General features: G+C 37.5%; 1 protein-coding gene across 2 annotated transcripts in view; it reads left to right on the top strand.

The window, feature by feature from the left end:
* EZR (ezrin) overlaps window positions 1-14,987 on the top strand; it is a 44,218-nt gene extending 29,231 nt beyond the window's left edge. Inside the window, exons 7-14 of one of the 2 annotated variants that reach the window (XM_081945782.1) lie at window positions 163-309; window positions 3,990-4,086; window positions 4,823-4,986; window positions 5,620-5,750; window positions 7,218-7,378; window positions 8,312-8,404; window positions 12,903-13,154; window positions 13,560-14,987. In XM_081945782.1, the coding sequence (XP_081801908.1) occupies window positions 163-309; window positions 3,990-4,086; window positions 4,823-4,986; window positions 5,620-5,750; window positions 7,218-7,378; window positions 8,312-8,404; window positions 12,903-13,154; window positions 13,560-13,724 (1,210 nt within the window). In that variant the 3' untranslated portion in view covers window positions 13,725-14,987. The remainder of the gene's footprint in view (window positions 1-162; window positions 310-3,989; window positions 4,087-4,822; window positions 4,987-5,619; window positions 5,751-7,217; window positions 7,379-8,311; window positions 8,405-12,902; window positions 13,155-13,559) is intronic. The other variant, XM_081945781.1, reaches the window with a different exon arrangement.
* The last annotated feature ends 7,183 nt before the right edge of the window (window positions 14,988-22,170 follow it).

Genomic DNA, 22,170 nt, shown 5'->3' with positions numbered 1-22,170 from the left:
ATTGATAAATGGAGGAAAGGGTTAGTAATAGGGAAGTGAGTTGGTTCTTTTAGATCTTTCCTGTTGCATCTACCAGTCTGGATATTGTATTTTCCCAGCACCTCAAAGCTCTGCATCAGTCTTGAAAACAAGTCTTAACATTTCCCATTTCGTATTAACCAGAGAAAATGCCATGCTGGAATATTTGAAGATTGCTCAGGATCTCGAAATGTATGGAATCAACTATTTTGAAATAAAAAATAAGAAAGGAACAGACCTTTGGTTGGGAGTAGATGCACTTGGGCTCAACATTTATGAAAAGGAAGACAAGTAAGTGGAGATATTTGTAATCCTTTGTAAGACTAAAAAGCTGCTGTTGTGCCAAAGAATTACCTCATCTCTGATGTGTAATTTTATCGCAATCATATCTGCTAAAGTCACCTTGCCTTTCAGATTATATGCCAAATAATATTGTGCTGGAGTGCATGTGACTTCAATGTCACTTGCTTTGCTTTATCGCGTTAGCGGTGCTGTTTTCTTCTTAAATTCATGTACAGACATGTGGTTTCGGAAGGACAGACAGGGGCTTCAGGGAATAATCATCACATGGCTTACCTTTATTATTATGTATCATACCTTAATGATCATTCTAAAAAAAAATCAGAAGCCAAGTCCATTTTCAGTTGTCAAAGTTTTGGACAGAAGCAAGAACAGTCATCTACAGGATCTAAGGTTTGGATATGAGCCAAAGGATAATGTAGACAATCCATGATCCATTGGCACATTCTGCTTTCCATGTATACTATACACTTGTGATGTTTGCCTTCACTCACGAATTTCAGGAAATCTCTGGTGAAACTACTTCCTCCACCACTTCAGCTGACCTACAGAACTTCCTCCCATTTTGTTGGGGAGAGGAGGAACAAAGGGAGTGGCAGACCACAATGAAAACTCCACCCCCACACCCTATTTCGGCATGTCCCCAAGGGACCCCTCTCTCCAAGGAGAAAGAGGGACAACCGGTGACCATCAACACACCCCTGCCAGCAGGCATCTGAGTCACTCATTCCTCCCTTACTGGTCACCACCATTAAGAGATTTCAGATTTCACCCTCAGTTCCTAAGCAATCTGTTAGTCCTTACCGCCAACCAATTGGGAACAGGGTCCAATGGGCGATAAGGGAGTGAAGATAAAGTCCTCCCATTTTTCCTTGTGCCAAATAACTTAAGAGTTTCTGGGAACTGTACTCAAAAGGTATGCTGCTGAATTCGGCCACAATTCTGCCAAATTTTAATCCCTTGGGAATCATGGGTTCCAGTTGTTGGATGTATTCTGTAAATTAGCCTATTTGAGATGCTTTGTAATTGTTGCCCTATGATGCATTGTGTCATTGAATTGAAGATTACAAAGTATCAAACAGACACATATATTATAGTCTTATAGTCTTAATAACCCGTTCTGTATTGTATGTGTTACATAGTCAGGGAAGAGTGCACATTTTGCCTGTAGAGACCCTCAGATTCAATTCCTGTCATCTTTAGTTAAGGCTAGGGAATCTCTGTTTCAAGAGCTGTGCTTCATTAGAGTAACCAAGTCTGAGCAGAATGCATTCACAGTATCGTCACCATGTAAGAAGCCTTGCTGAATCATCCAGGATTCTCACTCAGCTTTCTCCCCAATGGAGAACTTTCATTATGCTTATTCCAAGCTAGGAGCCATTAGTGAGAAATGATTCTTAGCCAACAGGTTGGCTTTTATCTGGAGATAGTGCAGGTGAAGTCAAGTTAAATCCTTGGAATACCAAACTGACAATCTTTGTTATTTTAAGCCAGTAGCTCTAGGGTTCCTTGTTAAGGAAGAGATTTGAGGAAATAGTATAGTGATAATCTGGAAATCAGACAGAAGTAACCGAATGATAACAATTAAATATAAAAAGGAATGGTTCCTTTTCACATAATACTTGTTCAATACAACAAGGATATACAAGTTTTAAATTAACTTGAGCTTACTTTTGAAGCATAGTAGATTATTTATAAATAGTAACTTGGCATTGTTTCAAAGGCACATTTTAAACCGTACAAACATTCAAACAGGAGAAACTGTCTGCAAACATTGAAAAAAGGCTACATGCTAGGTCTTTCTTGATGTTTTAAATCAAAATTATACCAAGATCACAGAAGAAGGGTTTTTTTTTTCCTAGCAACCCTATCACACCTAGAAAATAAGGAGTGTCACTCTAAGGATTGCATGAGTGAAACTACTTCTGGATTCTTGAATGACAGTCTCTTTGTGTAGCCACAGTCATTCAAACTGGTTTTACAAGCTATATAAAACCTACAGGAGGAAACATTTGCTTCTGAAGGAAAATCTGAGGAGGGGGGATGTGCACAGAAATTAAACATTGGCACCTCTAGTGATTCATAATTGAATCTTCATAATATGTAAGTTAAGTTGTTGCTTCCCCCCCCTTCCTTTATTTTTTTTACTACATACTTGAATGCATAGAAATTGCTGGAGGTTGGAATATGGTAAGGCACACTGAATTTAGCATATAAATAACAGCACTTCCATTTTTCATTATGAAAACTGCTTTTGCATTCCAACACTTAATTACCCCATCAATAGCTTTAAAACAGTAGTCTGTATATGTTGAAAAGCATTAACACACAGTGCTCCAGTTATAATATTCTGTGTGAGTTATATACTTGTGTATTTCTTTGTATGAGGAGGATTATCTTTGCTCAGATTTTAAGTTACAGCGTAAGCCCTGCTCTAACTATAACATGGATCTCTACAAGATTAAATTTACCTACATATTATAAAGGAGATTTAAGTGGATGAAACCTTTATGTGGAAGAGCCTTATGTCTCTGTGAAGATTAAAGGTTTAAAAACCGCGATGTAAAGAAGAATACAGGTGTTAGAACTATAAGAGAAAGAGAGAGACTGAATTGTTTTTTTCCCCAATCCCTGGAATTTAATGCTATACAGAATGGGATGGGCAGTCATGCAGCTCATGTACTCAAAAATGCTATTTATTAGCATGTCAGAGCTGCAGTGGCGCAGTGGTTAGAACGCAGTACTGCAGGCTACTTCTGCTCACTACCGACTGCCTGCAATTTGACAATTCAAATCTCACCATGCTCAAGGTTGATTCAGCCTTCCATCCTTCCGAGGTGTGTAAAATGAGGACCCAGATTGACTCTGTAAACCACTTAGAGAGGGTTGTAAAGCACTGTGAAGCGGTATATAAGTCTAAGTGCTATTGGTATTGCTATGTCAAAGTACATCAACTAAGCCAGTTACAAAATTGTGTTTTGCGAACCACATAGTATCATGATGCCTCTTTGACCACACTAAACCCAGTAATCTGTCTTTTTTGGCTTGATATCCTTGATGTAGAAGCCACGTTCTGATGTTTGTGAAGGTTGAAGTAACTTTTGTTACATGCCAACTGTTCAACTTATTACAAAATCTAGAACCAAATCTTTATTACACTCAGCTCTGTTATCTAATGAGACAGAGAGGTAGTTTCAGTATCATAGTACAGAAAATCCTTGACTCAAATGCCATTCATTTAATGACAGTTCAAAGTCACAATGGCCTTGGAAAATATAAATCTATCCTCAAAGTTCCTACCATTGCAACAACTCCCAGAGTCACGTGATCGCAATTCAAGCACTTGGCAATCTGTTCTCATTTACAATGATTCAGTGTCTTGCAGTCATATGATCACAATTTCAACCTTTTCAGCCAGCTTCTGACAAGCAAAGTCAATTGGACAAGCCAGATTTCCTTAATAACTTCATGCTTCACTTAATGACTATGGTATTTGCTTAACAACCATAGTAAAAATATTGTAAAATTAAGACTCATCACTTGATGATTTGTTTAGTGACCAAAATTCCAGTAATTGTGGTTGTAAACCGAGGACTACCTATAATTAAGCCAGATTTCTTGATCTGTTTTGTAGATTGTTTCCTTATCTGTATCTGCTTTTTTGTTTCCAGGTTAACCCCTAAAATTGGCTTCCCTTGGAGTGAAATTCGAAACATATCTTTCAATGACAAGAAGTTTGTTATAAAACCAATTGACAAAAAATCACCAGTGAGTATAACTGATAATTAGAGTTGTTCCTAATGAAAGAGAATTATTTATTTACTATTTTTAAAAGCCCTACTTCTTAATTTGCATAAAACTTGGAATAAAATTGCATGCCCATTCAGTCGTTAAATTATAATGGAAGCACTGGTTTCTATCAAATAAATTTGGTTAATGGTTGAAATTGTTTCAACAGAATATGGAATGCTCCCTTCTCTTCATCATACCCACATCAATATGTTAGAATGTTGTTTAAATCATTTTACTGTACTTATTGAATATTAATATTATAGACATCACTTTATTTCTCTTATATTCCGCAAAATTGGGAGTCTTAAAATTGCAGTCTTAAAATGATAACTTGTAAAAAAAAAGGAATATTTTCTTATTCAGTAACATCTTCTATCGTTACATTATAGAATTTAATTTTCCGAGGGCGAAAAATGGCTTTAAAAAAGGCTGAACTCAGCTGCCCAGCGCGCGCATGCGTGTTGGCCAACTGACTGGGCAACACCTCGCGTGCCCTGACAAATGGCTCCACGTGCCACCTGTGTCACGCGTGCCATAGGTTCGCCATCCTGGCCCTATATGATTAAGCAGGTTAATTTGTTACTGCTTGAATTTTCCATTACAAAGAATTAAGCAGCAAGTGAGAAGTTTAACACAAAAAGTATAAATTAGGGCACTGCAAGTCTTGAGTGTGCATGGGTGTCTTTTTAACCTTTTCATCTCTTCTTGCCAGGACTTTATATTTTATGCTCCTCGCCTAAGAATCAACAAGAGAATCCTGCAGCTGTGCATGGGAAATCATGAGCTGTATATGCGCCGTAGGAAGCCTGATACCATTGAGGTCCAGCAAATGAAAGCCCAGGCCCGGGAAGAGAAGCACCAGAAAGAGCTAGAAAGGTGTGAGCAGAAGCATAGGCATTACAATATGGTATAACTCAATTGAGCCCCCTACATTAAACATGATCATTCTGCAGCAGAAATTTATTTATTTCTTTTATTTGTCAACAAGTACAAGGAAACAAATATCAGTATAGACATAGACATGGACACATGAAAAATAGCACAAATAAATGAATATAAGTAAGCAAAACATAGCCATAAAATGACTACGAATGAGTACATATAAATGGGGACAGTAGGACAAGGACGGAGGGACGCTGGTGCGCTTATGCATGCCCCCTTATGTGTTGATATGTTGATAGTCTTACCATACCATAGCATCCATGGCAATTATAGGGTTACCAGAAATTAAATCCAGAGTAAGTATAGATTGGTAAGAGGTTGAGTTGCCTTATACCTTCACATCCTCTTTACTTCCTATGTGGTTCCTTAATAGAAAAGTTTAGATCACCAATCATGAGCGATTAGAAATGCAATCATTACATAATGAGTACTACTCTTCATTTAAACAAGTGTTCAAATACTTTCATGTTGTTTTCTCCTGGTACTATTAAAAAAAATCAGAAAAGTGTGGTAAAATGTTTTGTAGCCTGTTCCAGTTCTAAAACTAATTTAATTTTATATCTAAAGAGAGATGTTGGAAAATGAGAAGAAGAAAAGAGAGACAATTGAGAAGGAAAAAGAGCAAATGATGCGAGAGAAAGAAGAGCTGATGATGAGGCTGCAGGAGTATGAAGTGAAGACACAGAAAGCAGAAAAAGGTACTACTGCCATTGTGTTGTCGAAACCCAGATACATCTTTCTATGTTCCCCACTTCTGATCTGAGAAGCAGTGTTTTTAACAAGCAGTGGCAACATAAATTGTCATGGTAGTACTATAGATTGAGTTTCCCAATCAATAGAAATACCCAGACAGATAAACATCTCCTTCTGAGAGGAGAATAGCCTCACCCTAATGAGCTCCCAGGATCTTGCTCTGAGGAAGAATCCCTCAAAGGGAGTGGGAAGCAGGAGGAGGCTTCACTTTACCTGCAGCAACAGGAAATCATGACATTCCATTGCCATCAGGATCTGATGTTTGGCAGCATTGCTGCATAGCTCCAAAGTATCAGCCTCTTATGTTAATAGTTTGGTTGACCGAAAAATTAACCATTGAAGTAATGTTTGTGGTGTCAAGTGCAATGAAATCAGAAGTAACTGATTATCTTGGCAGGTATGTGATTTGGACAGAGTTTTATAGATAGAAATAATCACAATGTGATTATAAAACCCAAATGGATGATATCTGCCTTTAATCTATAACTTGCTCACAATATGGACACATCCATGTTGGTTTCTTGGCCACAAAGCAAAGGTGATTTTCCTCTGCTTTCTTCTAAGATGTCCCAAAGGTACTTTTTTCAAAAGCCAACTGGACTTTCTAGGATTTTTTTTTCTTTGAAAATGTTTTGCTTCTCCTCTAAGAAGCTTCTTCAGTTCATTGGGGGGAAAAACCCACCTTTGGGGCAACCATGACCTGGATTATTGAGAACAGACATTTCTTCTAAGATGTTTTCCAGTCTTCCACCTTAGTCAACAGCCTGGGGACTTCCTGCAAGTCGGCCAGTGCTGTGATGTCTGGTGACTAAAGCTGTAACTATTTATCTTCAAAGAATATCTTACACATAAAACAAGCACCAGCATTCCAAAAGCATAAGTGTATGGAAGTCAGAAGTCTTAGTTACACGTCATACTTAGCCATAAAATGATAAGGTGAAGGAACTGCTCTACTCTGTAAATAATACAGGTAATCATTGATTTTTGACCACAATTGAGTCCAAAATTCATGTTGCTAAGAAAGAAATTCGTTAAGGGAGTTCTGTCCCATTTTACAACCTTTCTTGCTGCAGTTGTTAAGTGAATCCCTGCAGCAGTTAAGTTCGTAAAACAGTCGTTACATGAATCTGATTTCCCCATTGACTGCTTGTCAGAAAGTTGCAAAATCTAATCACATGACCCCAGGACACTACAATGGTCATAAATGTGAGTCAATTGTCAAGCATCCAAATATCAACCTGCTGCAATGGTCATAAGTGTAAAAATTGGTCATAAGTCACTTTTTTTCAGTGCTGTTGTAACTTCAGTCACTAAGCAAACTGCTGCAAATCAAGGACTACCTGTACTACTTTCTCCCACAAGAAGCCAGACTGGTGCAATTTCTAAAGAGTGGTTTGTTTGTTTTTTGCCAGAGCTCTCAGACCAGATCCAAAAAGCCAGGCAGCTGGAGGACGAAAGAACAAGGGCCCAGGTGGAAGCAGAGCGCCTGGAGAATGAGCGTTTGATGGCTCTGCAAGCTAAGGAAGAGCTGGAGAGGCAGGCGGTTGACCAGATGAAGAGTCAGGAGCAACTGGTATGGATCGGAGGCATTTCAGAAGGAAACTTGGAAAATAGATATGAATCTTAGTAGTTGGGCTAAGTTCCTCAAGCATCATCAATGGTTATAGGTTTTTAAACCTTGTCTTTGGTTCTCAAAGCCTTCATGTCAACCTGCAGTGAATTTTCAAAATAAATTTAAAGCATATAAAGATGATAATGATACCTAAAATGGATACAGTACAGAAAATGGACAGCACAAGCCAAATATTTCCTGAATCAATGACAAAATAAAATTTAAGGGCACATCAGTTTTTACAGAACAGGGATTTCTACAATCTAGTGCTGCTATAGAGAAAGTGGTTGAGCTGCATTTGAGCTGGAAATGAATTAAAATCCCTGCAGGGATCAAAGATATCTGATAGAAAGAAATTCTCCTTTTCTATCACACGTGCCTTCCTGAAATATTGCATTATAGCTCTCAGACTTTCTAGGCATTACGGGTAAAATCTGGCTCAGGATACTGATAGTTGCAGATCCATCATATCTGGAAGGTACCAGATTGGGAACCACTTGCTAAAGTTACATTGGCTATAAACTAGTTTTTAATGTTCTAACTTGCAGCCAGAAATAAAGTAGACATTGTTGATGCTGCAGGAATAGACAAATGAGTTTTTTATAGCTGGTGTTGACAAATTTTATTTGGGCAATATTTAATAAAATTTGTGAAAGTTCTCTTAAGGCCAGCTTAATAAAGTTGGATGTTAGTTATCCAGCCTTAGCATAACTAAAGTTTGCCCGCCTATGTTTTACTTTTTTGTAGCTACTACGGTATCATTTTCTGACCCAAGAACAGACAAAATATCCCACCGCATCCAAAACCAGAGGCTCTAGGAAAAGCGAGCAGTTCTGTTACTGATCCCAAGTACTTCTATCTCATGTAGTTTATTTTTTCCACCTTTCAAAAAAGGCTACAGAACTTGCAGAATACACAGCCAAGATTGCTCTTCTGGAAGAGGCAAGGAAACGTAAAGAGTCTGAGGTTGAAGAATGGCAACACAGGGTAAGCTAATGTGTTCCACTCTGTTTTACTTTCAACATTTTAGCAACTTTAGGTCTTCCCTGGATCTTGATTACAACATGGTTCATTGGAAATATAGATTGTATAGTCTATTGTCCTATAAAATTTGCTATACTATAAGAATATAAGAGGCACACAGTGGCTCAGTGGCTAGGACGCTGAGCCTGTCAATCAGAATGGTCAGCGGTTCGAATCCCTGGCTTCGCGTAACGGAGTGAGGTCCTGTTACTCGTCCCAGCTTCTGCCAACGTAGCAGTTCGAAAGCATGTAAAAATGCAAGTAAAAAAATAGGAACCACCTTTGATGGGAAGATAATAGCGTACAGTGCTTCGATGTTTATGAGCATACATACCTAACCAAAAGACGGTATTGTTGACCAGTAAATTTCCATTAGGTCGTTGAATGTCTATAATTCCTATATTTTTATATATTTTCTGGATCTTGGTTTGGTTTGGTTTATTGGACTTCTATGCTGCCCTTCTCCCAAAGGACTCAGGGCGGCGTACAACATAAAAAACACATATTACAAAACTTAAAAGAAAGATTAAATAGAATATCCAAAAAACCCAATAGACATTTACAATATTTAGAAATTAAATTAAAATTAACAATTAAAATTAATAATTTATTTTATTCAGGCCAGGCCGGCTAGCTGGAAAAGCCAACTTTTTAGGGCGCACAGGAAGGACCAGAGGTCGGGAATTATGCGAAGCTCCGGGGGCAGCTCATTCCAAAGGGAAGGCACTCCCACAGAGAAGGCTCTCCCCCTGGGGGTCGCCAGCCGACACTGCCTGGCCGACGGCACCCTGAGGAGGCCAACTCTGTGGGATCGTACTTGGCAGTGGGAGGCTACCGGTGGCAGTAGATGGTCTCGCAAGTACCCTGGGCCTAAGCCATGGAGCGCTTTAAAGATCATAATTAACACCTTGAATCGCACCTAGAAAACAACTGGCAACCAGTGCAGGCCGCCTAAAAGGGGTGTAACATGGGAACACCTAAGTACCCCCATGACAACCCATGTGGCCGCATTCTGGACTAGCTGAAGCCTCTGGGTGCTCTTCAAGGGCAGCCCCATGTAGAGAGCGTTAACGTAGTCCAGGTGAGAAAGGATGAGGGCGTGAGTGACTGTGCACAGGGCATCCCAATCCAGGAAGGGGCACAAGTGGCGTACCAGGCAAATCTGGTAAAAGCCCCCCCTGGTCTCAGCCGTCAGGTGTTCTTCTAAACTAAGCCGCGTATCCAGGAGGACTCCCAGATTGCGGGCCCTCTCTGAGGGGACTAAAATTTCTGCCCCTATCATCAAAGATGGTACAAGATGCACAAATCAGGATGATGGGAACCACAGTCACTCAGTCTTGGAGGGATTGAGCTTGAGTCTATTCATCCCCATCCAGATCTGTACAGCCTCCAGGCATCGGAACATCACGTCGATGGCATCGTTTGGGTGGTTTGGGGTAGAGATGAAAAGTTGGGTATCATTAGCGTATTGATGATACTGTACCCCAAAACCATGGATGATCTCGCCCATGTATATGTTGAACAGGAGGGGTGAGAGAACCGACCCCTGGGTCACCCCACAAGTGAGGCCTCAGGGTCGATCTCTGCCCTCCAGTCAACACGAACTGCGACCGATCCGACAGATAGGAGGAGAACCACTGCAAAACGGTGCCCCCCACTCCCAACTCCCCAAGTCATCGCAGTAGGATACCATGGTTGATGGTATCGAAAAGCACCGAGAGGTCTAATAGGACCAGGACAGAGGAACAACCCCTGTCCCGGACCTGCCAGAGATCATCAACCAACACAACCAATGCCGTCTCCATGCTATACCCGGGCCTGAAACCCTACTGAAACAGATCCAGATAGGCAGCTTCGTCCAGGTACTGGGGAAGCTGACGTGCTACCATGCTCTCAACAACCTTTGCTACAAAGCGAAGATTGGAAACCGGACGATAGTTGGCTAAAGAGGCAGGGAAGGCTTCTTAAGGAAGAGCCTCACCATCGCCTCCTTCAAGGCGGTGGGAAAGAACCCCTCTCTCAATGAAGCGTTGGTAATTGTCTGGAGCCAGCCTCGTGTCACCTCCCGGGAAGCTTGCTTTCTTTACTGAGACCACCCTTTCAAAATAATTTTCTTTCATAATTATAAGAACCTATCATGTAATGTAATATTTAAATTGTTTTCTCTCAGACATAGATAAAATAATAAGACCTCATCCTATTCACAGCAATATCCGTACGATCCAAAACATAAATTTATCCCTGTTAAATTAAAACAAAAACCTCTAGACATCTCAAAAATTATTATTTCCTTTCCAGGTTCATTAGAAATGGATTGCAATTGATAGTTTTGCAACATTAGTAACCATCATTGATGCACTCTGTATAATGGTTTGCTTAAAATAGCTTTCAAAGGTTTGTGATAAGGCCGTACTGAAACGTCTTCTCCATAAAAGAAAGCAATTAAAAACCCTGATTCTAGATGCATGTGGAACTCCTCACTGAAGCAACACTGCAGCTAAACCAGATACGCTGCCATCTCCTGATTCAGTTTTGTCACATTATAATATTTGAATGCAGATTCAATCATTAATAACACTTAAAATTTATTAATTGTTTCTTGTACTGGTATCCACTAAAATCCCATGTTCTGTAACAACAATTGAATTGAATTGTCACAATTGTCATTCCTGGAAAAAAATTGGCCGTACTGAAAAAAGCACTTCATTTATTTTCTTCTTGGTATTTTAACAATGGCTTCAATCTTTATTTTTCTCAGGTTTGCCATTAGAGGTTAGCAGATGTCCTAACTACTTTAGCTCAGTCCAAATTAACACAAGATTTAAGTCAGTCACTGCTTCTAACTCTGAACAATTTTATATAGGCTATAAACTTAGTATTTATCCCCCTTATGAATTTTAAACATTACAGTTTTACAACATTAATAACTAAACAAAGAGCACATTCAACTTCTAAGCCTTCCATGTAATCAGTCCATTACAAAGCTCCAAAGAAGTTCTTCCTCATATAACATACAGTACATAATGTTTTAGTTTTAACTTTTTTTGTTCTTCATCACTTTTTATGAAAGATTCAGCCACCCACATTTTCTGCATTCTTTTCCAACCATTGCCCATGTGCCTTTGAGAAACTGTATCCCAGACATGGGTGCTTCCAGTCTTTGGTCTTTGGCATTACAGCTGATGACTGGGGGTTTAAGCCTTTTTCATTACTTCTCAGAATAACCAGTTCCTTATCAGTACACCTAAGGTCTTTTAAGTGAGTTACAGCCTACTCCTCAACTCTGCAAACATCAACAACATGTTCCAGAGTTAAATCAGCTGTCCCTAACAATCTGACTCTTACTCTTTCAAGTCTTATTCCATCTAGTCACATAACTGTCCAAACTCACAAGACTACACTAAAAGTTTTAATTCTGCTACATAAGCCTCTCTGTTTCATTGTAAAAAATGTATTCCTCCCTTATGTAACGTCCTTGCTTGATACATAGCAAGTTTCAGATTTCTCAACACCTGCAACATCTGCTTATTAAACTTCTCTTCAAATTAGAATGTACTAAATTGTCTGTTGTCTCCTCCCCATCAACAAGCTGAAACAAGTAATTTCTTATTATTTTTATTGGCCCCACTTGCCACAATAAAACTCATATAAAGCTTTGTTTCCATCTTCTCCAAAATTCTAACAAAACTTAAACCTAGAGACTGTTGATTACACCTGCACCATACGCAAAGCTTTTCAGTTGACTTCTAACTCTGTTTACACAACAGACATATATAATAAGAAAGACAAATTCAGTACACAGCTAGGCTTTATTGATAACTTGCAGGTTACATCAGCGTTGAGCCATTCATGCAAAGATGGCTCTTTTTATCCACTAATATTCTTCTTGCAAGTAATACATTGCAACATTATACATATTTGTATAGTTGCAACATATAATTTTTTTTTTCAAATACTATATTCAAACACATATTGCATCTAATAGTATAAGTAATGTGTAGCCATTGTGACTGGATTAGTAACACTGAGAGCTTTATTCCTCAAAGGTTTGACTGTTGTCTTTTAAAAACATTCATGTTTATGGAAGTAATTTACTCTATTTTGAGATAGAGATTCCATAAATATGTCAAAGCTTTGGGAAACAGCTTCTCATCAAACAGCTGGTCAGGTGGCTAACTCACTGAGCCATGTGACATAATTTAGGGAAACCCCATTTACCAATATGGGTGGATAGAAAAGTGCATATGAGCTAGAAGGACAAAAGTCTGAGAGTCAGGAACATAGTCACTGGGAAAAGGGAATGAAGGCATGGCTGAAAATTATTAATTGAGATATTATTAAATTATCATAAACCTGTATATTTTAAGATTATTTTGGAAACACATGAAATGTCATATCAGATCCCACCTATTTTCTAAATAACATTATCACTGAAAACCTATTCTTGGTTTCCCTTTTCTAGGCTAAAGAAGCCCAAGATGATCTGGTGAAAACAAAGGAAGAATTACACCTGGTAATGACTGCTCCACCTCCTCCACCTCCACCTGTATATGAACCAGTGAACTACCATGTCCATGATAATTTTCAAGATGAAGGAACCGAGTCCTCTGGCTACAGTGCAGAATTCTCAAGTGAAGGCATACTGAATGATCGCAATGAAGAAAAGCGAATTACTGAAGCCGAAAAGAATGAACGTGTCCAAAGACAGCTGAAGGTAGGACTTACTGCACAATCTGTTAGCAATAATTTGCCCCAAAAGGGAGAAAGGTGGTAATTGAAATTTATCTTTTTTTAAAGACTTAAGCAAGGTTTCACATTTTATGGGGAAAAGAAGATAATGACGTAAGACATAATCTAAAGATCTTTTCTACCATGTATCTTGTAGTAAAAGGTAGAAATGGGTTGGCAAATTTAAATGATTCAGATCTTGTATCTTCTTCTAACGCTAACCATTATAGGCTCTTAGACATGGCTACGCTTATGACCATAGGATGATACGCACAAAACTCACCCTCGGATAGCATTTGCAGAATTTCATATTAGTTTTTTGTTTTCCTCATGTCAGTTTCACAAATTTATTATTTGTGCCAGTGTGTAATACTGTGTTTCAATGTTGTAGACGCTGACTGATGAACTAGCTCAGGCCAGAGACGAAGAGATGAAGACTCCGAATGACCTCATCCACACGGAGAACATGCGACAAGGCCGAGACAAGTACAAGACACTGAGACAGATACGACAAGGGAACACCAAGCAGAGAATTGATGAATTTGAAGCTATGTAAATGTAGTTTCAATGAAGACTCTTGGAAATGCAGATTTTGACTGTGGAGACGTTTCTTCATGAAAGGTCACTTGCAAAGTCATAGTAGTAAATAAAGAAATACTCACACACTGTCAGGTGTCAGCTGAATTTAATAAAAGCAGTCACCAGGATTTAAGTATAATAAGGAGAACGGTCACAGAGATGTAGTAAAATCTTATTAATATTGTGTCAAAAACCTAATGTCAAAAGGTGTCTCGCAATCACTTTTTTTCTACACATTAAAAGAGTTTTGCAGCTTTAATAGAGGGCTTTTTACTACCACAAGTATATCCAGATTTGTTTGGGGTGTGGGAAAATAATGTGCCATGTTTCTTGTTCTTAAACACCAATTGTATTTGAAGATTATGATGTTCTTATGTCTCAAGTAAGTCCTCCATCTCACTTCCTCTTGTTATTGCTGTAAAAATGTCACAAAAGGACTCTAAAAACCTTTCATCTTGAATCGGACAGGTTCCCCATGATCACTTAAAGGGAGTGTATGACAGGCACACTCGGATGCCTCTCTTATATCACAGATAGAGGGAAATTGTCGGTGTTCAATATTATTCAAGTATTGAACTGCAGCTTAACCAGTCAGCTGTAGTATCATATTTATAATATATATATATACGTATATACATAAGCGTGTTAAAAATATAAATAGCATATAATTCTAGTCTGAAAAGGGGTATTTTTGCTTTGTATATTTTGTTATTATTTCTTGACTTGTTAAACAAATGATATTTTGGGGGGGAAATCTAATCTCTTGGGTGAGGCACAATCTAGAAAACATTTGTAAAGATGATTTTGTACTTGAAAGAAAATTGTAATGCATGCCTGTGATTCAATACAAATAATTTCACTATTCCTATTTTTTCTAGCAAATTTTCTAATTTTTAAAAAATGGTACCGTTTCAGACTCCATCCATGAAGGGGCTTTTATCAGCTTTTTAAAATGTCTCTGTTGAAGAGAGTTGCTACAGATTTGCCTCAGAATCCCCTTGTTAACCTCCATTTGACCACCATCATCTCCTAGCCTTCCTCCTCCCCCCCCCTCCCCCCGCAAATCCCATTTTAGGTTTGTAAAATCATCAGCGTCAAGAGTGCTTTATGTTGCTACTTTACATACAACTTTCTATGCTGCTTTGTATTTTGAAGAGTTTATACCTCTGGAATCCTGTTATAGTGTGGTGGGATGAATTGTTGAATGCAATCAGCCCATAAATAAAAATCTGCAAGGCAACTTTTTTCTCCCGCTTAAATTTCTCTTCTTTTTTCTGAAAAACTATTAAGCGACCCATTTGTACAAGCGACGGAGAATAATAATAATAAAACAGAAAGGTAAAATAATTATGGAAAAAATTATGACACTGAAAGTAATTTTTTTAATAAAGTTCAATATGCAAACTAGTAACACAGAACAGCAAAATATTTGCCTTGGATGCAAGGTAGAAATTAATAACAATAAGCTTTAACCAGTATGGTAAGGTTTCTAAATATTGTGACCCGTGTTTAGCCTTAATCATAGTCTAGCAACTGAACCAGCTGATTACTGAATAGTACTAAATAATAGGAATAGCAGCTGCAATCACCTCTATTGGAGATCAGATAGCCAACAATCTACATGATGGTACTTCTGAGGAAGGGTGGGTTTTTTTGTTTTTATTTTTGATTTCCTGTTTTCTGCAAAGAACCAAGTCTGCAATAGCCTGATCAGAGCCACCACATTCAGGATTCGGAAAGGCTTATCGTTTGTTTCCCAGGAAAGAGGCTCCTACTTGTGGATGATGAAAAAATCAATGTGGAATGAAAGAACTGGTGGCTTCTGCATTCCATGTTATTTTCTTGGAAGTCTAGTGATTGTTTAACTTTAGTCTAGACTGAGTTTGGAAAACATTAGACTGAGTCTGAGCTAAACCTGTAACAGGCCATAATTACATCTTATGAGTAAAGCATGTCTCCTTAACCAGGGTCTAACCTATTGTTTAGAGTCTCCCCATGAACTTAACCTGATTTGTGTCCTGTAAATGTATGTCTTTGTTTCACCTCAGTTCTAGGTAAGTTTGCATTGTCTGTAGCCTTGTGAATACCAAGAATAATTACTTGAAGATGAGAAGGGGGGGTGTTGCCCCACCCTTTTTTTTGAGCTTCATTTGTTCACCAGGACAGCTGCCTTCACATTTATTCAAAAGCCAGAGCAGCATTCTGCACTCCTGTTTTATCAGGACTTTGAGTTCATGAAGGTGTGTACAACCCAACGTGGTATTTTGTAATTGCCAAATGACCCATATTATTTACTCCTTCCATTTATTAAAATGATGTTGATTGTAATTTAACTAAATGGGGAAGTAGCATTACTGTAAAATTAAGTAGCATCTTTAGTAATAATCTTCATTTCCCAGATGACATTTGATTCCAAATGTGATAGTTTCAAAACACGTTCTTAGTTTTAAAACAGATTCCCAGATATTTTTGCAGATAGTAGTGTTAAAAAGAGGTAATACTTTTTGTAAAAGATGTTCCAGTAGTACTACAGGATACCCTGAGTATATTTTGTATTAGTAAGTTTTCTCTTTATTTTTTCCTATCCTGACATTAGGATATATGTAATGCTTGTCTAAATAATCTTAGCACTTCATAAAAAGACTAAAGAATGCTGCTTCTCTATGTAAAGGATACAGGCATATGGAGAGCACAAGAAATAGACACAAACAACTCTCAGTTGAGTAAATATGCTGTTCAAAGATGCCTCCTGAGCTGCAATAAATTCAATAAAAATAAATAATAAATATTTTTTATAAACAAAACAGTATATAACTTTCCCATAAAATAGCAGTAGCTATGTCAGCCATGAGAGAAAAAAATAAAAATCAATATGGGACATATCTTTATTAGGGCCAATAGAAGTTTCATAAAATAATTACAAGTTTCAAAGTTCATTTTTATATACTTGTATTTAAAGTTTTAAAAAGGAAGATAAAAACTAATACAAACTAATAAAGGGAATTTGAAAGAAAGCTATGAAGTGAAATAAAGGAAAAAATAGAAGTGGCTTCTGATCTTCACAGCAAGTTATAAGTACAATTATAAATTTCCCTTTTATGCTTAAATTTACAAATGACTTCTCTTTCTATAATCTATTCTGTCGAATTATAAAACCATAAATCAAAAATCATTTTTCTGGTTTGTGCAAAAAGTCCATAAAGGGGACAGTAAATCAGTAAGAAATCTTATTTCTCTGACCAGAAAGTATACATTGATATATATTAATCTTTAAAATCTTCTGATACTGTATATGTATTTGAATTAAAAAGTTTCTAGCTTTTTTACATGTCTTCAAAGCATAACATGTCCCTCCTTCTTGTTCACATTTCAATTATTGTAATGTAAATTTCAATTATTTCAACCACATATTTCCCATTGTTCCATCTACATAATATAGCCCACTTTTATTTGTTATCCTGTTTCAAATTTCAATAAACCTTTATACATTTTAACAATTTACATTTGCATTATTAGTACACAATTCTGCTTCAAATCCAGTCTTAACAATATTCAAAACCATAAATTCTATCAGCCTGCCATTAGTTCTTCTCTTGATTTTATTTTACAGTCCCCTTGACAAAAAAAAATTAAAAGACCTTCCAAAACCAATACAAAGTCATCTGCAAAAAGGCATTAACTTATATTTTTCTTTTTTTAAACTTTACTCCCACAATACTCTTGTCTTATATTTCTATTCAGTTTTTCACAAACCAAACTAACCCAAGAGAGGAGATAGTGGCCAACCCTGTCTTATTCCTTTTTATTTCTCACAAGGCTTTGTTAAATGTCCATTAACATTTTGAGCTTTCTATGAAGTATACATTGATCTTACCTATTTTACCCAATTATTTAATAATGATTTGGTCTATAGGTTGTTATTTAAGTCAAATCTTGTTGTATATATCAAATCTTTTTATATTGGCCTCTTTCGAACTCTGGCATCTTTCCTCCCTGAGTTCCTGCAAAAGTTAATTTGTTTTGTAAAGATTGTAAACATTCATCCTCAAAACATGTATAATAAGAACCTGATAATCCATCTGGCCCAGGCACTTTGCTTGGTTTAAATCTTTTTTATGGTTTCAGAAACTTCCTCTGTTTTTATAGGTCCATTATCTGTTTCTCTGTAATCCTTGGTAATTTTTGTTTTTTTAGATACTCATCTATTTTCTCCAGAGAGATGTCACTTCCTTTAAGCAAATTGAAATAATGATAAAATACTTTCTGTATAGCTATGCTTTCTATTAATACAGTTATCTCCTTGAAGCTATTTGCCTTGAGTTCTTAAAGACTTTCAGACAGAATTAATTTACAACTTTACAAGATAATTTTCTATGTGGCAGGATAAGACAATTCCATTTGGTGAATCAACATTGTCTCTGAATTAAAAAGCAAATAAAAAGAAAAGTGGTTTAAAAGATTTAAAAACTTTGGCAAAAGAAGCTTAACAAGGAGTGGTTGTAAGATAGTTTAAAATGAATAAAGGAGATAGTTGTTTTTAAAAATTGGTGAAAATGTTGAACAAATTAAAATAGTAAAATGAACTGAACCTTCATAGGAATGTTTATTGTTTACTATTAAAGATGCAAACAATTGTTCCAATATCTCAGGGGTTGCCACAAAGAAGAGGGAGTCAAGCTATTCTCCAGGCACCTGAGGACAGAACAAGAATCAATGGGTGGAAACTAATCAAGGAGAGAAGCAACTTAGAACTGAGGAGAAACTTCCTGACAGTTAGAACAATTAATCAGTGGAACAGCTTGCCTCCAGAAGTTTTGAATGCCCCAACACTGGAAGTCTTTAAGAAGATGTTGGATAGCCATTTGTCTGGAACGGTATAGGGTTTCCTGCCTAGGCAGGGGGTTGGACTAGAAGACCTCCAAGGTCCCTTCCAACTCTACTATTGTATTGTATTGTAATTGGGAAATTTTACAAAACAAAAGATAAAGGCAATATGGGGTCAGACTGATGCTGACTATAACAACGAAGAGCCATTTGAGAGGAAAGTAGGGCAAAGGGAGATAAAGCAAAAGAAAAATGAGGGGAAGATTTTCTTTTACTCTATTCCTTGTAATTGAGACACTTTCACTTTTGGATTACAATATTACAATGGCACCCATTAAAAAAAACTGCAGAGGGGGGAAGAGGATCACTAGAGCAACCTGCAGAGAGAGGAATTACATCAGATTTACTTCAGAAAATGTTTGAGAAATTAGTCTATAGGATAGCTGAATCCCTTGATACTAAATTGACAGCTTTTAAAAAAGAATGGATCAAAGATTTGCAAAGATGAAAAAGGACATGAAATAAAGTGGTAAACTCTGTAAAACAAGCTTCTGGGGATGTAAATCTAATGACAAAGTGGTGATTCTGGAAACTAAGACAAAATTTAAAGGACAGAGACTTGGAAAAAACAATAAATAATTTGGCTCTATTGCAATTCAGACGGATGAGATGTAGAGCAATCCCACAAAATTCTGGTGAAGAAATTTGGGGAAAGATTATTAAAGCTTTACCATTTTTTAACCAGAATAATGGAGATACAGTGGCTCAAATATGGTTGTAAGTAGAAAACTATGTACTGTTCTATAAAGGATTTATCAAGGGACTAATAGGTTTCTCTTAGGAAATCGGTGTTTGGTGGAAAATTGGAGTGATCTCCACACAACTGGATAGAACTTTTGAGAAAAATATTACAATCACTCAGGTTTCAGAGTTCATGAGAATTCTACACAGTCATAATTCATTAAAAACCAAACAAGAGGCGGAAAGGAAAAATATTGGCCCATTCTTGAGCCACCTTTATCCCAGTTTTCATTCTCAGATGGATCATTCATTATTTCTTCTTTGTTTAACATCAAATAAAACATACACAACTATTTTACAGTTGAACTGGATTTGGAGTAATTATTTGGTTCAGTTGTACACAAGGATGGGCTCTCTGCCCGGTTTCTGGGTGGACATGGCGCGCATAGTCGGCCACTTGCATCACGGAGGGGGACCGTTTTTGCCCTCCCTGGGCTCCAGAGTCTTTCATCGAGCCTATAGGAGGGTGAAAACATCCTCCCCAGGCTCCAGGGACCCTCTGAACTTCCGTTAGGCCAGTTTTTTGTCCTCTCTGAGCCTCCATGTGTGCCCTGCACTGACCTGCATCCAAAATGCAGGGGACTCCGGGGAAGGGAGGGGTGGGCGGGGCCAGCCAGGAGTGAGGTTCTCCAAACTGCACAGAATCTTAGCTAGTGGTTCTCCCAAACCCCTGCAAACCCCCAGCAGCTTACCTCCGGTTGTACGACCTTATGCATTGGGATGGTTTTTAAATGTATATAGATCATTTGGCATTAGGGAAAGAATTGATTGCTACAGAAAGAGACTAATAGGATACAAATCAAACTGAGAATTATTCCATTTACCGTCATATCTGCTAGTGTCATATTTGGTCCTTGAGTTGTTTATTAAAGAGAAGGCTATTACAAAGAAGGCTATTACAATAGGGAGCACTAAAGCAATTTCAGCATGCAACCACTAGATAAGCAATTAACATGGATGGGTTTCAAAGTTTGTAAGTTTAAAATGCGAGCATGATTTTTAAAAAATCAGAAAAAGGTCTAATAAAAAATCAAAATGGAAAAGGGAGTAGAAAAACAGAATGGAGCATGAGAAAGAAATATTTATTCTTCATACCTGTGATAGAAGATGTGTCAGTTGAAAAGTTCCCACTGAAGAAATCATTCCATTAAGGGACTGTATTAGCTAACAGCACCTTTACAGGAATGTCTAATTCTTTGAAACATTGTGTGATGACTTTATCGGGACTATACCATTTCAGATTCAAGCTGGAAGCTTACATTACTGAATACGTGTATGTGTGTGTTTTGTTTTTAATGTAATACATCAAGGAGGGTCAAACCCATGGTGTCACATCATCAGATGACGTATTGTGACTTTTTTCCCCTTTGCTAAACTGGGGGTGGGGTAGCCAGCATGTGACACATCTGGCCCGCGGGCTGCAAGTTTGATACTGTAAAACATGGGGCAATAAATGTGTCATTGGGAAGGCTTAGCTAGAATCCTTCATTATAACTTTCCTGTTTCTTATGTGCATGGAATGCTGATGTGTGGAACAGCATTCAATCAGATGGTGATTCCCTTTGGAGCTTTTGGTCTGAACCTGGTTTGTTTGATTACAGACATTTTAATATCCACACTCCATAGCACTGATTATGTTACCTACAGGGGTAATGAAACATCTGAATGCAAACAACCAAACTCACAGAACACTAAGAACTCCACAGTTCAATCCTGAGCTACATATATTCTCTTCTATTGGAGTCATTCTTTTTTATGAACTCTTAATCTCAGAAACAATGAGCATGTTTTTTGATGTTCCATGTGAAAGCTTTGTTACCACCTGAAATCTTCTACAAATACAAAATGAATAAGTTTTGGGGGGATAACATAAATGGATTAAAAGACTAGTAGCAAAATTAGTATACCGTATATACTTGAGTATAAGCCGAGTTTGCTACTGATATCAAAATAATTGTTATGTTGTGCTTTTTCCATGCAATCAAGAAATCCATCTACCACCGTTACAATTTGACTCATTTTCATGCTTAGTTCTTAGTTCAACTGTAATTACCATTGTCAGTTAGTCTGGATTGTAATTCTTAACAGACCAAGATGTAGAAACTGAAAGTACTGCATGAAAATTCACTGAAGTCATTGATGTTATTCCACTACCCATTTGAACATCGGATATTCACTGGCACAATGTGTGACCTGATATCCCACTATACTAAGAGGTACGGGCTAGCTAGAATAATGATCTTCTCTAAGAAAAAAAAAGAATTAACTTATGGAATCAAAACTAAGGCCAGGAATTTACTACAGCCATTCAAATGCCAATGACTATATTTCATTAGATCCTTTTTATCAGATAAGATATTTTCAAAACAGAAATCCAGAAGTATTGCACGGAAGGCATAGTTACCTCCAATTGTTTATCCTCCAACATTATGCCCTCAGGAGCACAGGCCTGTTCTATATGAGGATTCCATTAAACTCTGGAGTAGTTTTTAATTATGTTTTCTAATGCAAGCTAATGGCTATCATTATAACTTGAATGTGTTCAGACTGAATTTTAAAGCAGTCACAATGGCCATCTACAAATATTTAAAATACCACCGTGTTCTGACCCCCCTTCCTCCTTTGCCCACACAGAACACGCTCCGGAACAAGGTAACAAGGTAACAAGGTTTATTGCACAAACAAACAGAAGGTTCCGTGGCAGTAAACCACTAAGACAAAACTCACAAAAACAAAACACGAAAGCAGCTATCCAGCTTGCTAGAATTCCAGACTAGAACTTTTGGCTTAAGTCCTCT

Source organism: Natrix helvetica (genome assembly GCF_964273705.1).
Source record: "Natrix helvetica genome assembly, chromosome: 2".
NCBI lineage: Eukaryota > Metazoa > Chordata > Lepidosauria > Squamata > Natricidae > Natrix > Natrix helvetica.
This window is presented reverse-complemented; position numbering and strand designations above follow the sequence as displayed.